General features: G+C 41.2%; 1 protein-coding gene across 1 annotated transcript in view; it reads left to right on the forward strand.

The window, feature by feature from the left end:
• MTHFD1L (methylenetetrahydrofolate dehydrogenase (NADP+ dependent) 1 like) overlaps positions 1-15,248 on the forward strand; it is a 245,749-nt gene that overhangs the window by 103,158 nt on the left and 127,343 nt on the right. The window contains 1 exon segment of the mRNA XM_043511198.1: positions 8,534-8,645. Within this exon segment, the coding sequence (XP_043367133.1) occupies positions 8,534-8,645 (112 nt within the window).

Below are 15,248 nucleotides of genomic sequence, written 5' to 3' on the forward strand. Positions count from 1 at the left end.
TGGACTAGAATCCACAATAGATTTTGATATGTTAATTTTACAGCTGTGATAGTTATACCGGTAATTCATTTAATATGAGATAAATTGTGGATTATTGAAACAAACAGGCTAGATTTGTAGAAACTATAAAAGCCTTATTAAAATCAGCATAGGAGGAAATGGTTTGTTGTTTGTTTTACTTAGGTTTTAAGCTGTTTGGAGTGGGGGCCATCTTTTTGCTATTTGTTTTGTAACTTGCCTAATGCATGATTAGGGCCCCTAGGATCTGCTGCTAACAAAAATAAGCTTTGAATAGAGGGGAGGATCATATGTTTAGAAGCTCACTTGCAATTTGAAGGTTTCCCTGGTTCAAGTTGAGTTTTTGCATAAAACTTTACTGGCGTTTCACTGCTATAGTCCCTAGAGGACATAAAGGAACACTGACTCAAAAGAGTGGGAGTATAGTGATGTTGATAAGCTATATCATTCTTTTTGTTCTAAGACATGATGTTTGTTGCTCTTTCTTTCTGGTTTTGTTCCACTGTTTCATCTTTAAAACATGTACAGCAGAGTAGCCATCAGATGGTTCATGGGAATTGTCTATCTTTTTGATAACATCAACAGATGTGAACACACATTCTCCCACAAAGACAAATTGTGTTTTCACAGAAGGATCCTGAAATTTTGTACGTAGGAATCTAAAGTACTCTTTTGTCTGCTTGAAGGAAAGTGATTGTGTGTGTGCAAATCACACACAGATAAAATATAAGTGTAGATGATTGTCGTTGGCATTCTGTAATGGTGAGGACTAAAAATAGTGTCATTAAAACAGAAAAATCATTTAAAGGGTTAAGAGTAGGTCTGTCAAGTGATTAAAAAAATTAATCATGATTAATTGCCGTTTTAAACGCATTGTTAAACAATAGAATATCAATTGAAATATTTTTGGATTTTTTTCTACATTTTCAAATACATTGATTTCAATTACAACACAGAATACAAAGTGTACAGTGCTCACTTTATATTTATTTTTTATTACAAACATTTGCACTGTACAAAACAAAATTTAGTATTTTTCAATTTGCCTAATACAAGTACTGTAGTGCAACCTCTTTATCATGAAAGTTGAACTTACAAATATATAATTATGTATAAAAAATAACTGCATTCAAAAATAAAACAATGTAAAACTTTAGAGCCTTCAAGTCCACTGAGTCCTACTTTTTGTTCAGCCAATTGCTCAGACAAATTTGTTCACATTTGCAGAAGATAATGCTGCCTGCTTCTTGTTTTCAGTGTCACCTAAAAGTGAGAACAAGCATTCGCATGGCACCATTGTAGCCGGCATCACAAGATTTTACGTGCCAGATGCGCTAAAAATTCATGTCTACCTTTATGCTTCAGCCATCATTCCAGAGGACATGCTACCGTGCTGATAATGCTCATTTAAAAAAAAATGTGTTAATTAAATTTGTGGCTGAACTCCTTGGGGGAGAGTTGTATGTTTCCTGCTCTGTTTTACCTGCATTCTGGTATATATTTCATGTTATAACAGTCTCAGATGTTGTTGTTTTAAGAACACTTTCACTGCAGAGTTGACAAAATGCAAAGAAGGTACCAATGTGAGATTTCTAAAGATAGCTACAGCACTCGACCCAAGGTTTAAGAATCTGAAGTGCCTTACAAAATCTGACAGGGACAAGTTGTGGAGAATGTTATCAGAAGTCTTAAAAGAGCAACACTCCAGTGCGGAAACTATAGAATCCAAACCATCAAAAAAGAAAATCAACCTTCCGTTGGTGGCATCTGACTCAGATGATGAAAATGAACATGCATTGGTCCGCACTGCTTTGGATCGTTATCGAGCAGAACCCGTCATCAGCAGGGACGCATGTCCTCTGGAATGGTGGTTAAAGCCTGAAAGGACATATGAATCTTTAGCACAGGGGTCTCAAACACGCAGGTTATTTTCTGCGACACCCCGCCACCCCCAGCGTTTACCTAGAGCAGCTCTGGCCCGGCGCACACCGGCGGCAGGGCAGGCTCCCAGCCTGTCTGCCCTGCCCCCGCGCTACTCCAGGAAGCGGCCAGGACCGGGAGGGGGTGCACAGGGGACTGTGTGTTGTGCTGGCCGTGCCTCCAGGTACCTCCCCCGAAACTCCCATTGGCCACGCTTCCCCGTTCCCAGCCAATGGGAGCTGCGGGGGGCAGTGCCTGGAGGCGGAGCCAGGGCAACACAAAGAGCCCCGTGTGCCCCCCCCCCCCCAAGGTTCCAGCCACTTCCTGAAGCTTCCTGCTCCCAGTGCGCAGCGGGCCAGAGCCCGCCCCCCAAACCCCTCCTGCAGCCGAACCCCCTGCCGCACCCCTCCTGCACCCTGATCCCCCTGCTGCACCCTGGCCCCCTGCCTCACCCCACATCCCTACTGCACCCTCTGGGGGCAGGGAGAGGGCAGAGTTGCGGTGGGGATTTTGGGGAGGGGGTTGGAATGGGGGCTGGGAAGAGGTGGGGCAGGGCCTCATGGAAGGGCTGGAGTGGGGGGCGGGGCCGGGGCAGTGGTGGCGGGGGGTCAGTGATGCAGCCCTCGGGTTAATGTATTAGTCCTCATGTGGCCCTCGTGGTCATTTGAGTTTGAGACCCCTGGTTAAGATGATAGGAGGGAGACCAGCTATAGCAGTACTATGTGAATGCCTGTTCTCACTTTCAAGTGACGTGACATTGTAAACAAGAATTGGTCAGCATTATCTCCTGCAAATATAAACAAATTAGTTTGTTTGAGGAATTGGCTGAACAAGAAGTAGAACTCAGTGGACTTGTTAATTCTAAAATTTTACATTGTTTTATTTTTGAATGCAGTTATTTTTTTATACGTAATTATATATTTGTAAGTTCAACTTTCATGATAAAGAGGTTGAGCTACAGTATTGCTTAACATTGTTTAACAGTGCAGTTAAACTGATTAATCGCCATTCATTTTTTTTGAGTTAATTGTGATTAATAGACAGCCCACATTAAGAGTCATCTGGTTTTGTTAATTCTCTGAACTATTTTCTCTTATCAGGACTGAAGCATTTTAAATAATGTAAAGGAGATTTTAATAACTTCATTACTTCACTACCCGAACTCAGTTACGATGATATTCTTTGCAGAATATAGACATATTTGAGGTTAATTCCCACCTATACCAAATACATTATTTTAAATACATTTTAGTGAAAATTTAAAAAAGGAGCAACTAGCTTTATTATCTAGATAATCTCAGACTGTTTGCTTCCTTTCTCCAGTAAAGCATTAAAATATTTAATACAAAACAGGAGTACTTGTGGCACCTTAGAGACTAACAAATTTATTTGAGCGTAAGCTTTCGTGGGCTACAGCCCACTTCATCGGATGCATAGAATGGAACATATAATAAGACACACACACACACACACACACACACACACACAGAACATGAAAACGTGGAGTAAGAGGCTAATTAATTAAGATGAGTTATTATCAGGTACCACAAATACTGTTTTTTTGCGGATACAGACTAACATGGCTGCTACTCTGAAACCTGTCATAATACAAAACAGTATTTCACTTTACAGCATTGGTGCTAAAGTCCATGTCTATTCAAAGAGTGCAGTACACATAAAATTAAAAATATTCCCAGACAATGAGTTGTCTCACATATTCTAATTCACCCACAAGATTTTTGTCAGTATCAGTTAGATAATGTGCTTTGTTTAATTCTAATCCTGTTTTGTGGATGCTCCTTTTCTCTGATGCTTACAAAAATCTTGACAATGGTTAGACTGCTGGTGTGTGGAGACCACATCCTATTATACTAACCAATATTCTCTCATTGTTTCCCTGTACTCCCTCGTGACCTGTATGCATCTGTTCTCTCATCTTATACTGAGGGCTTGTCTACACTACAAAATGAAGTCAACTTTATTTAGTTCGACCTTGAGCCTCCGAATTAAGTCGATTGTGCATGGCCACGCCATGCTCGTTGTCTCGTGGAGTGCATCCTCACTAGCAGTCCTGCATTGACACACACAGCAGTGCATCTTGGGTAGCTATCCCAAAATGCAACTTGCCATAGTATGTGTTGGGAAGTTTGTGCAATGCCTCATGGGACCAAAACACTGCCGTAGGGGAGAATGCGAACATTGCATTGGCATACCATGATGCACTGTGCTCCCTCCCTCATATCAACAACAAACAACCCAGTGGTTTTCGCGCCTTAAAATCACCATGCGTACACCATAACCCCAGAAGCATGAAGCCTGCTCAGTTGTGCACTCTTGCTGTCAGCGTCTCAAACAACTTGCATCTTCTCCTTCAGTATTTCCAACCCGAAGTAGGGCCCGCCGCACAGAACATAGCGATGTCCTGCAAGCAGCCCTGCTGTAAGCCTTTGAAAAAAAAACAATTCACAGTTGCTGCTGGCAATTGCAGAGCAGCTGCACTCTGAGCGCCGTTTCTGGTCCCATGAAACAAGTACTGACTGGTGGGACCGCATCGTTTTGCAGGTATGGGATGACGAGCAGTGGCAGCAGAACTTTCAAATGAGGAAGGCCACCTTCCAGGAACTTTGTGCAGAGCTTTCCCCTGCCCTGCTGTTCAGCAACACAAAAATGAGAGCTGCTCCTACAGTGAAGAAGCGAGTGGTGATCACTGTTTGGAAATTTGCAATGCCAGACAGTTACTGGTCAGTGGAGAATCAATTTGGAGTAGGTAAATCAACCGTGGGAGCTGCTATGCTCCAAATGTGCAGGGCCATTAATAGACTTCTGCTATGAAGGGTAGTGAGTCTGAGAAATGTGCAGGAGATAGTGGATGGTTTTGCTGCAGTGGGGTTCCCTAACTGCGGTAGGGCAATAGATGGCATGCATATCCCCATCTTGGCACCAGACCACCTTGCCAAAGAGTATATAAACCGAAAGGGGTTCTTTCCAATGGTCTTTCAAGCGCTGATGGATCACAGAGGGTGTTTCACTGACATCAATGTACGCTGGTCAGGAAAGGTTCATGACATGCGCATTTTTAGGAACTCAGGTCTGTTCAAAAAGCTGCAATCTTGGACTTTCTTTCCAGATCACAAAATGAACAATGACGACATTGAGATGCCTATAGTTATCCTGCGGGACCCAGACTACCCCTTGCTCCCAGGGCTCATGAAGCCATCCACCGGCTGTCCGAACAGCAGTAAGGAACGGTTCAACTGTAGGCTCAGCAAGTGCAGAATGGTGGTTGATGCCTTTGGTCGTTTAAAAGGGCAATGGAGAAGTTTACTAACAAGGTTGGACCTTAGTGAGGAGAACATCCCCAAGATTATAGCTGCCTGTTATGTGCTCCATAATATCTGTGGGGGAAAAAAGGGGGGAAAATTTTCGGCAGGGATGGGCAGTTGAGACAGATTGCATGGCAGCTGTTTTTGAGCAGCCAGACACCAGGGCAATAAGAAGAGCACAGCAAGGGGCGCTGCATATCCGTGAGGCTTTGAAAAGCTGTTTCAGTAATGAGTTGCAGTAATGTGAGCTGCTTGTCTGCATTGTGCTTTCCCAAACCTTCACCTGGCTTGTGTCATGTCCCTGTAAAGCCAACCCCCCGCCCAAACCCACTGCTTCTACTCAATAAAGAACATTTATTTCTTGAATCCGTTTACTTTATTTAACACATAAGTAAAGAAGGAGAGCAGGAAGAAAAGGTAATTTTGGGGAAAAGGGCTTGTAAAGTTGGAACAGGAGAAACATTTTCTGCTGTGTAACATAACACCGCATTCCAGACCATCAAAGGTCTGTGACTGGGCACCTTCTGTTCCTTGTACCCTCCCCCTCAAGTTAACTGAAAGGGATAATGGACTTTTTGCTCATGCTTCATGAAACGCTTGGGGGAGGGTGATTCTGCACCAGGTGATGATGGCTGGCTCTCCACCAGGGTCTGCAGTGGGACTCTACCTTCCTGCTTCTGTTCCTGCAGTTCAACCAAACGCCTCAACATATCTGCTTAGTCCCTCATAATCCGAAGCATCTCATCCTGCGTCGCATGCTCTCACTGGAAGCTTTCCTGCTCTCCATGTCTAACTTCTTGGACAGTGAAGTCCTCCACACTCTCAGCTCTGTGTCAGCTGCCCCGAAGATGTTCATTGTATCAGTGAACATGTCCTCCTGCGTTCTCTTTCTCCTCCTTCAAATCAGCAAAAGTCTGTTTTCAGGTGTTGATGACACCTTGAAGGACACATTTCCAGCTCTCAATCATGGGGAAAAAAATAAAGGAGCCATTGTACATGAACGAAATGTTTCCATAGCAAGGCCATTTTCATTTGAAAAACTAAAACTCTTATTACACTAGATGCAAGCCATAACATAATCAGAATCCATAACATCCATGTGCCGTTTTGCTACTCCAGCCATGGTAAGTAGGACCCCCTGGGGGTAGGATCGCACTTTTCATGAAATTTATGGCAGGCTCATGTTGGGAGCAGAGGTAGCTAGTCGAACAATGGCCTTTCCCCATAGCACCGTGGGAAGCTGTTTACGAATGGGGCAGGGAGGAAGGGGAATGTTTTCACTCCCAAATTGCAGAATCTCTCATGTGGGGCCCCAGTCCCCTATCAGCCACTTTATACTACTTGCCAACCCATGCTGAGCACAGTAAAGGCACATTAGCGGCCCCGTGGTTTGGTGATCTGGAATGTGGGGAGTGAGGAGTCTACGTGCCCTTTTTTTCTCTTGTAAGATCACTTTTAATGAGAACTTCCCCCATTTCCCCTTGGCAACCCTATGTTATATCAGCCTCCTGAGAGTAACAGGCGGAAAGGAAGGAGATGCTGCAAGCGTCTGGGTGTAGACCTGGTCCTTATGCTGCTATGCTGTGTACCGCAATGAAGCCAGCAGAATTAATTCAGGAGTTGTGAGGGAAAGTGTCCTACCATGGTGGAAGAAATAAGACTGCCCTGCCCAGAAACCTTCTGCAAAGGATTGCAGAGTACTTCCATGAAAGTTTCCTAGAGATATCCATGGAGGATTCCCAGGCTATCCCAGTCCACATAAACAGTCTTTTCCAGGGACCATCCTCTGCGTAGCTGGAATGGCCTCTTTTAAGCAGAGAACCAGAGCACCTTGCTTTTTCTTAACAGTAAACATGCAATACCACCGAATGTGTGTGCCCACTAAAGTTTAACTGAACTTTGATTGTAACTGTATACTCATCAGAGATGCCTTCCCTGGCATCACAGTCAGCCACCATGATGTCCTGCGACCCACAGGGCTCCAGGGTTAAAAATATTTCCTGGCTCATGGGGAGAATGGATCCACCGCTTGCCTGTCTTCCATTATCCTCCTCTTCCTCATCCACCATATAATCCTCCTTGTTGTCCCTAGACTCTCACACCTGTGAGATGTCCACGTTGCTTCTGGGGGTGCTGGTAGGGTCACCCCTGAGAATAGCATGCAGCTCTTTGTAGAACCGGCATGTATGGGGTTCAGCATGAGAACGACTGTTTGCATCTGTTGCCTTCTGGTATGCTTGACAAAGTTTTTATTTCAAACAGTACTGCTGTGCGTCCTGCTTGTCGCCCTTCTCCCCCATTCCACGAGCGATCTTTGCATAGATGTCAGCGTTTCTTCTTCTGGATCAGAGCTCTGCCTGCACAGACTCTTCTCCCCACCCAGCGATGAGATCCACCACCTCCTGTGCAGACCAGGCTGGAGCGTGTTTGGAGCATGATAAACTCCATAATATGGATAAACTGTGCTCAAGCTGGCATGCTCCCAATGCTGATCAAACAGGAAATGGGAAATCAAACTTTCCCCGGGCTTTAGCAGGGGAGGGGGCTGTTTCCTGTGTACCTGGCTGCAGTGCGGCAGAGTTGAGAATGATCTCCAGAGTGGTCACAGACACCACCTGGAGGCCAATTAAGTCAAATTACACAATGCTGCGTCTGTACTACCTCACAGTTGACCCATGAAAATCGAATTGAGTACTACGCCTCTCGCAAAGGTGGAATACAGAAGACGACATTAGAGGCGACTTAGGTCGGCATAACGGACCCGATAGTGTAGACACCTACTTTAACAGGTCAACTTAAGGCAGCTTCCTTCAACGTAACTTTTTAGCGTAGACCAGGCCTTAGATTGGGTCTGGGACCATCTTTTATTCTGTGTTTTGTACAGTACTGTGTGCTCCTAGGCACTACAGTAATACTAATATAATATGCTGTGTGTGTAGTTCTGCTGTTTTAACCGCTGTCATTTAGTGTTCTTTTATGAATGAAGATCCTAAAAAAAAAAAAAAAAGGCGATCGTTTGTTGCTTCTTAGCATCTAGACTTTAACATGAATGGCGCTATATGCCCCTGAGATTTCACTAAACACAACCCCCCCAAAATTATCTGTTAACAATGTGAGTGTTATCTCTTACTATCATATGGTTTCCAGACCCTGTGCCCCCAGGCAGTTTTTTCAAAACTGTATACATCAAAAAAGTATACACCTGTGGCGTCAGTTCCATTCTCTGGCTGTTGTATTACCTGGAATATAAATTCTCTTTTTGTATCTTCCAGGGAACTCCAGTATTTGTGCATGCTGGACCCTTTGCTAATATTGCACATGGGAACTCTTCAGTTTTGGCAGACAAGATTGCCCTGAAGCTGGTTGGAGAAGGAGGATTTGTGGGTAAGGTTTGTTTGTTTGTTTGTTTGTTTGTTTGTTTGTTTTGGGGGGGGGGTTCCATTTTATTATTATTATTACTCTTTCATGATCAGTTCCTGTCAGTTGTTGGGTTTAGTGTGCGGGTGTTGGGTGGTGTTGGTGGCTTGTAATAGACTAGATGATCAGATGGTTCTTTCTGGCCTTAAACTTTGACTGTACAACAAGGTGCCAAACAGTAGCTGTATAGTTGCTGCAATCAATAAGTTAATATTGAGGGATAAAATTGTACTGACAAACTATGTTGCTAGTGTGTTCCAGACTGAAGTTGAGACTATTGTTTAATACTTCTTCAAAAGTCGTAGTGTAAAAAAGGCAGCTTCTTACTCTGTCTCTGATCTGTTCACATTACTAACTACATCCCTAGCCTGCATTGAGAGTCACATGAACGGACAGAGCCCTATTAACACCAAAGAGGTTCTGTGGATTTCCACCTGCACAGTTCTTATTGCAGGACTGGGGCATAAAATACATTTTTACTACTTATTAGCAGTTCAGGACCAATATAGATGTGGGAGAGGACTGGATCCTATTGTAGCTCAAATCTCTCAGCAGAATGATTAGTTAAATTACAAAAAATTTTAGTAGTGGAGATATTAGAATCAGAAAGAATTCAGCTTGAGTTTTAGATTCCAGGTTGAGATTGTACTGCTGACATTTAGAAATAGAAAATTGTTTACATGTAAATGGACTAAATTTTATATGAAAGTCAAACATGGAATGTGATGGAACAGTTTCAAGTAACTTTTTAATAGTATAATTGCTATTTAAATACTCCTCCATTGTGTTGCGAATCCAAACAAAAACAGCACAGTTGGAGAGCAGGAGAACTAGAAAGTCTCTTTCTAACTATTTAAACTGAGTAAAAGGCAAAATAAATGCAGACCTTACATAATGAAACATAAATTAGTTTTTCAATAGTCTTGTTTATTAATAATCTCAAAATTAAAAATAAAGATTCTTTTTATCATTCCCAGAGTTATGCTGATAGAGATTGATGATTCTGGTTAAGCAAATGTAAAGATGTGTTTGTAAAATAAGGTGCTATGGTAATTGTAAGTTGTTAAACAGACACAGCTATATTTTTACTTCATTCCAAACATATTCTAATCAATATTAGACATTTTCTCCTTAGAACCACTTTGTCCTTTTCCATTCATCGTTTTCATAAGATGGCATTATAATAAACGTGCCCATTTGGTTTGTTTTCATGAACAATGTATTAACCCTAAAAAAGAAGGCTGGTCTATGCAGTGCAAACTTGGTAAGTAAGAGTTTGTATTTCTGGGTGTCAAGGTCAGCAGTAGATTAAACATTCCTAAAACAAGTTCAGATGCCTTGTCATTTTAGCATGCACATATACATCATACAGAGAGGTGAGGCTTTTATTTTGTGAAACTATTTCAGTTACTGCTGCCTATTTCTCTGGTTCCTGCTGAGTTCTAAACTATAAACATCTTGTGTAAGGGAAATTTTTTTTTTTTTAAATCCTCACTGGAGATATCAAAGGTAACGCTGAATTTCTTACAATTTAGTTATTTTTACAAATATGCCTGTGATGATTGAAAACAAACTGCCCTGCTTTTCTAACTTTTCACATCTTGGAATCCCTAGCAATCTTAGATGCGGTTTATTTTTACTATGACTACGTTGGGAAACTGAATGACTTACTATCTAACCTATTTTGTCACCACATAACACCGTGGCTAACAGATATCAAGTATACGGATAAATGTCAGTGGTATGTGTCTGCTCCCTGTGAGGGGTTGTACTCACCCTTTGTCAAGGAAGTTCCCATCTAGGGATTCTCTGAAACCTTGTCTGCCCTTGGATTCACAGGTAGCAGCAGAAGAGAGTCCTTTTATCCACTGATGGATTGGCTTTGACATTGACTTTTTATAGCTCTGTGGATGTGGACTTTTCCAGAATTGAATCAAGTTATTCATCTAGCACGTTAACATTAAAATCCTCCATAAATAGTAGCTTGCTATTAGGGAGACTTTATACAGGATAGAGTACAAAATTGGCAGTGAACTCTTTGGGGTATTATCTTTAGGAAAAGTTTCTTCCATTTCTGATCTTAATGCTGGAGAGATTCATATATATGCATGTTTTATATCCAAACATTGGTATAAACTGCACACACAGGACAAATTCCTCTCTCAAAAGAAGTTGAATATTGAATTTATCAACTTACCCTACCAAATCAAAATAATTGGTCGGGTATGTAGGGATCTGAGACAGTTACAGATGGTTTGTCATTCACTATGCTGTAAACCAAACAAAATTCACCCAGATAGAGAAAAAGAAGGTAGTCTTGCATAAGATGATGATAATGAGCCTTATAAAAATAATGCAAACATATGAATAGAGGAAAACTTTTAAAAACATACTGAAACTGAATAGTCATAATAACTGTGATGAATTAAACCCCATGAAAATCAACATTGGATGTAACAGAAGATGCATTAACTTTGTAAAGTATCTGTTCATTATACCTTTTCTTTACAATTTAAGTAGCAGAGGAGATTTAAAACCAAACAGATGTAAGGGACCAGGGCACAGGTGGTCTGGCCTAGCAGTCGCAGCTCGGCTGGAATCTGCATGTGAGGGACTGTAGACGGTGAGCAGGAGTTGGAGAAATCCACTAGAGCAACAGTTCTCAAACTTCATTGCATCGTGATCCCCTTCTGACAACAAAAATGACTACATGACCCAAGAAGGGGGGACCTAAGACCGAGCCTCGCCACCTCGGGCAAGGGAGAGGGCCAAAGCTGAAGCCCAAGGGCTTCTGCCCTCTTTGGGGGGCATGTAACCTTAGCCCTGGGCCAGGGCGGAGGTGCAGGCTTGGGTTTCAGCCCTGGGCAGTGGGGCTTGGGCTTCAGACTTGCTGGGGCCCAGAGTCAACACCAGCCTTGGCGACCCCGATCCATTTTGGGGTCCTGACCCACAATTTGAGAACCTCTGCACTAGACCCAAGTTTGGTAAGCAAGAGTCAGGCTAGAGTCAGAGATCAGAGGTGTACCAGTCAGGAGGCAAAAGTCAGGGTCAGATTCAGGCTGGGATCTGAGACTGGAGATCAGAAGACCCAAAGTCTGTGTGATTGCCCAGATAATTTCCTAGGACACCCTCCAGGGTTAAATAGGGTGCTTGGCCAATCAGAGGGCTGCAGGATAATGTCACTCTGAGTCCTTTGGGTTGTACTTCTTGGGGTGACTATTTTTCAAAGTGCTCCCTGGTTGTGGGTCTGCATGGCCTCCCAGTGGTACTGTGGGAATGTTTGCAGACCCAGGTTCTAGTCCATTGATCCTTGCAACAGGTAGAAATTGCTTGATTTGTCTGTATTTCATTAACTTGAGTTTTATATATATATATATATATTTTTATATACACTATGGATTTACCATTCACTTATCACAGGATATTCATCTTGCACAGGTCATTTTTTAATCTCTTCTAATACTACTGTCCTTGGAAACAAAGACTCACCAAGTGAGGACGTATTTTTGTTTGTTTGTTTGTTTGTTTTTTCCTGAACAGCAGCAAAATTAGTTGCATAAAATCATTTTGGATAAAGTTTTTTTTTTAATTTTTTTTAATTTTCAAAACATTGAAAATCAAAGTTTTAATAATGGTTGTAATATCTGGAGTAATTCCAGGCCTTTGTATCATTGTGCAGTGATTGGTGGGCATTTGAATTTAATTTTTGTTTGCAAGAACAACATTCTACTCAATGTTTGAGTAGGACCACTGACCTGATGTCTCGTGGCTGTCAAATGAATAGCAATAATTAAGAAAATGGTGAATTATTAATGAAAATGTAGAGTTGTAGTCATTATGGAAAATGAAATTTTCCAAGTAGACTGTATGCATTTAAAAATGTTCAATGCAATGGTGATAATCCATTTAAAAGTACACTGATATTGTAAGGGATGGATTTTCTTTATCACTAGTTTTGCTGATGTACCTCTGGACAGGAACTGTTTGTTCCCACATGATAGTTTGAAAGCCCATACTAGGTGGGAACACTTTGTACTCTTGATACATTAGTTATTCTCTGATAATGGAATCTATATTGCATTAAGCTGTATAGCAGATATAAGCCCTGTTCACTGTTACGTGCTTTCTTCAAATAAATCAAAAGCTTTTTAAGAGTTTAACATTTTTAATGTGTTCATTTTAGTGACTTCTATTGCTATATCCAGTAACCTTTCCACATGGCAGGTCTGATTCATATTATCACAATGGAAGGAGGATGTGGCAAACACATTTGAATCTGTATGCAAGATGTAGAAGGTGAAAGAACTACCTTTGTTGCTGACTATTACTTCTGCGTTCAGTTCAGCTTAGTGTTGCTTTCAGGCATTCACAGCCTGTATTTGTACTTCATATCGTTTGCTATACAGTTGTCTGTTTAAAATTCTTTTCTCTTTTGTTTGTTTGTTTTTGTTTTGTTGGATCTACTTCCTCTGCCAGAGTATTAGGCAGTGTAGTTAGGATAGTTTCGTCAATTCTCGATTTTATTCTGTAGCTGCTTCACAGGAGTGCACCTGAAATGTAGAAAATAAATCTCTATAAAACTGGGCTCTTTTTAGCTTTAAGTTAATGCAGTCTTTGGTCCACTAAGAGAAGGCTTTCCTCGAAACTCTGAATTAATAGACTCTTATGCCTCGATTTAGCAAGCACTTCAGCACATGCTTAACTTTATGCACATTTATACCCATCTCTGTTCAGCAAAGCACTTAGGCATATACTTTAAATTAAATTAATAATGTATTTAAGTGATTTGCTAAGGTGGGGCTTTATATAATGGAGAGATTTTGGGGGGAAATTTCTCACTGTTGCTAGTAAATAGCGGTAGCAACAGCGAGAGCTTTTTAAGTATCATGTTATCTGACTCTGTTTAGAATAGATCTAAAACGGTGTAAAAACTGCCCCAGCCTGCACTGGGGCCCTGTCTATTAGCGCTACCACCAGGAGAGAAACTAAGCTGCATTGTGAAATGTTCACTAAAAACCCCTGCTTTGTGTCATTGAGTCTTCAGATCTGTGACATGGAGATTGTTCAGCTGCAGACCCATGGCATCAATACTTCTCTCCTCAGAGAGAGGAGGAGGATGGGCTTGTAGTTAGTGCATAGGACTATGACTCAGGAAAACTGCATTCAGGTTCGGGCTCTGCCACATACTTTTAATGTGACCTTGGGTGAATCACCTATTCTCTCGGTGCTTCCACTCACTATCTGTAAAATGGGGATAAAAATACTTTGTCTATCTTGTCTAATTAAATTTGGCTTTTCAGGGCAGGAGCTATCTCCTGCTTTGTGTTTGTACAGTACTTAGTGGCACAATGGAGCCTTGCTCTCAGCTGGATCCTCTAGGTGCTACGATCATATAAATAAATAATAATGAAAGTAGAGAGAGTGCTGTCGTTAATAGCTAATTGTTATAGAGACTCAGTCAGACTGTTTATTCCCCTTACTTGGAGCTGAATGTTCAATTCATGGGGAAAGTATTATTTATCCTTTTGTATTGACCAAGAGTATTTGTGTCTGCAAGCACAATAAACCACCTTACCTTAGTGTTCATTTCTGTGCATGAGCTCGTGTTGTCTTTTCTTTGTCAGATCGTTATATGAAGAGTTGTCATGTTGAAAAACTGCAAAAATCTGCATGAAAAAGGCTCCATCTTGAGTTTGTAATAGTTTATATAAAACAGGCACATATTATAATACAGTGTACTTAGTATTAAAGGTGGTACGTGCTGTCCTGTAACTCGAGTCTAGAGAAGTCTGGATCCATTTTGTTTTATTACCTCCTTTGCCAAATATCACAAAATTCTGTCATTTCTGTTGTTGTAAAAAGATGTGTCCTCAGCACCCCATTTATTATTACTCTTCATCCGCAGGAGTTAATATTTACTGTATTTTACCTCTAAAATCGATTGTTAATATATTTTGAAGGAACTTCCATTTTTTAAATCAAAGATAAAGGTTTTGCAAATGAAGCTTTTTCAGAAGTTCAGGGTAAATTCTGTCTTCCATTTCTATAACCAGTTATTTATTCTACAGATGAGTTGAAAATGCATGGTGCTATGCTTTTGGAATTTTTTTAAATGTTTATTTAAAGTTAAGTCCATATGTATCATTTTAACTTTGACTTTTTGATCAAACTACAACTAGAGCTGAAGTCAGGTCTCTTTATTGTGAAGTCTTGTATTTGTCGAACTATCTCTGCTTGGGAGTTTAATATGCGAGTCATTCAAGTGAACTGAAGTCTTGTATGGGCAATCATAGAGACATATAGAGTAAGTGTTTTAAGTCACTTCCCCAGGGCAGGATTGTTCTGTATAGTGTAACCTTATGTGCTTTCTAAATGTCTGTTTCTAAAATATGTCTCTTTTAGAGCTTTTCTTTTGCATCTATATCTCTGATACTCCAATCAGCATCTAGTTCTTCATTTGTTTGCATTGTCAAATCTTCTCACTGCTTCATCCCTGGCTCTGTGCACCATTTATCTACACATTCCTCTTGTCGTTGCTGTCAACAGGAGTTTATAATTTAGTGTTGTTCT

The sequence above is a fragment of the Dermochelys coriacea genome, chromosome 3 (genome assembly GCF_009764565.3).
Source record: "Dermochelys coriacea isolate rDerCor1 chromosome 3, rDerCor1.pri.v4, whole genome shotgun sequence".
Lineage (NCBI taxonomy): Eukaryota > Metazoa > Chordata > Testudines > Dermochelyidae > Dermochelys > Dermochelys coriacea.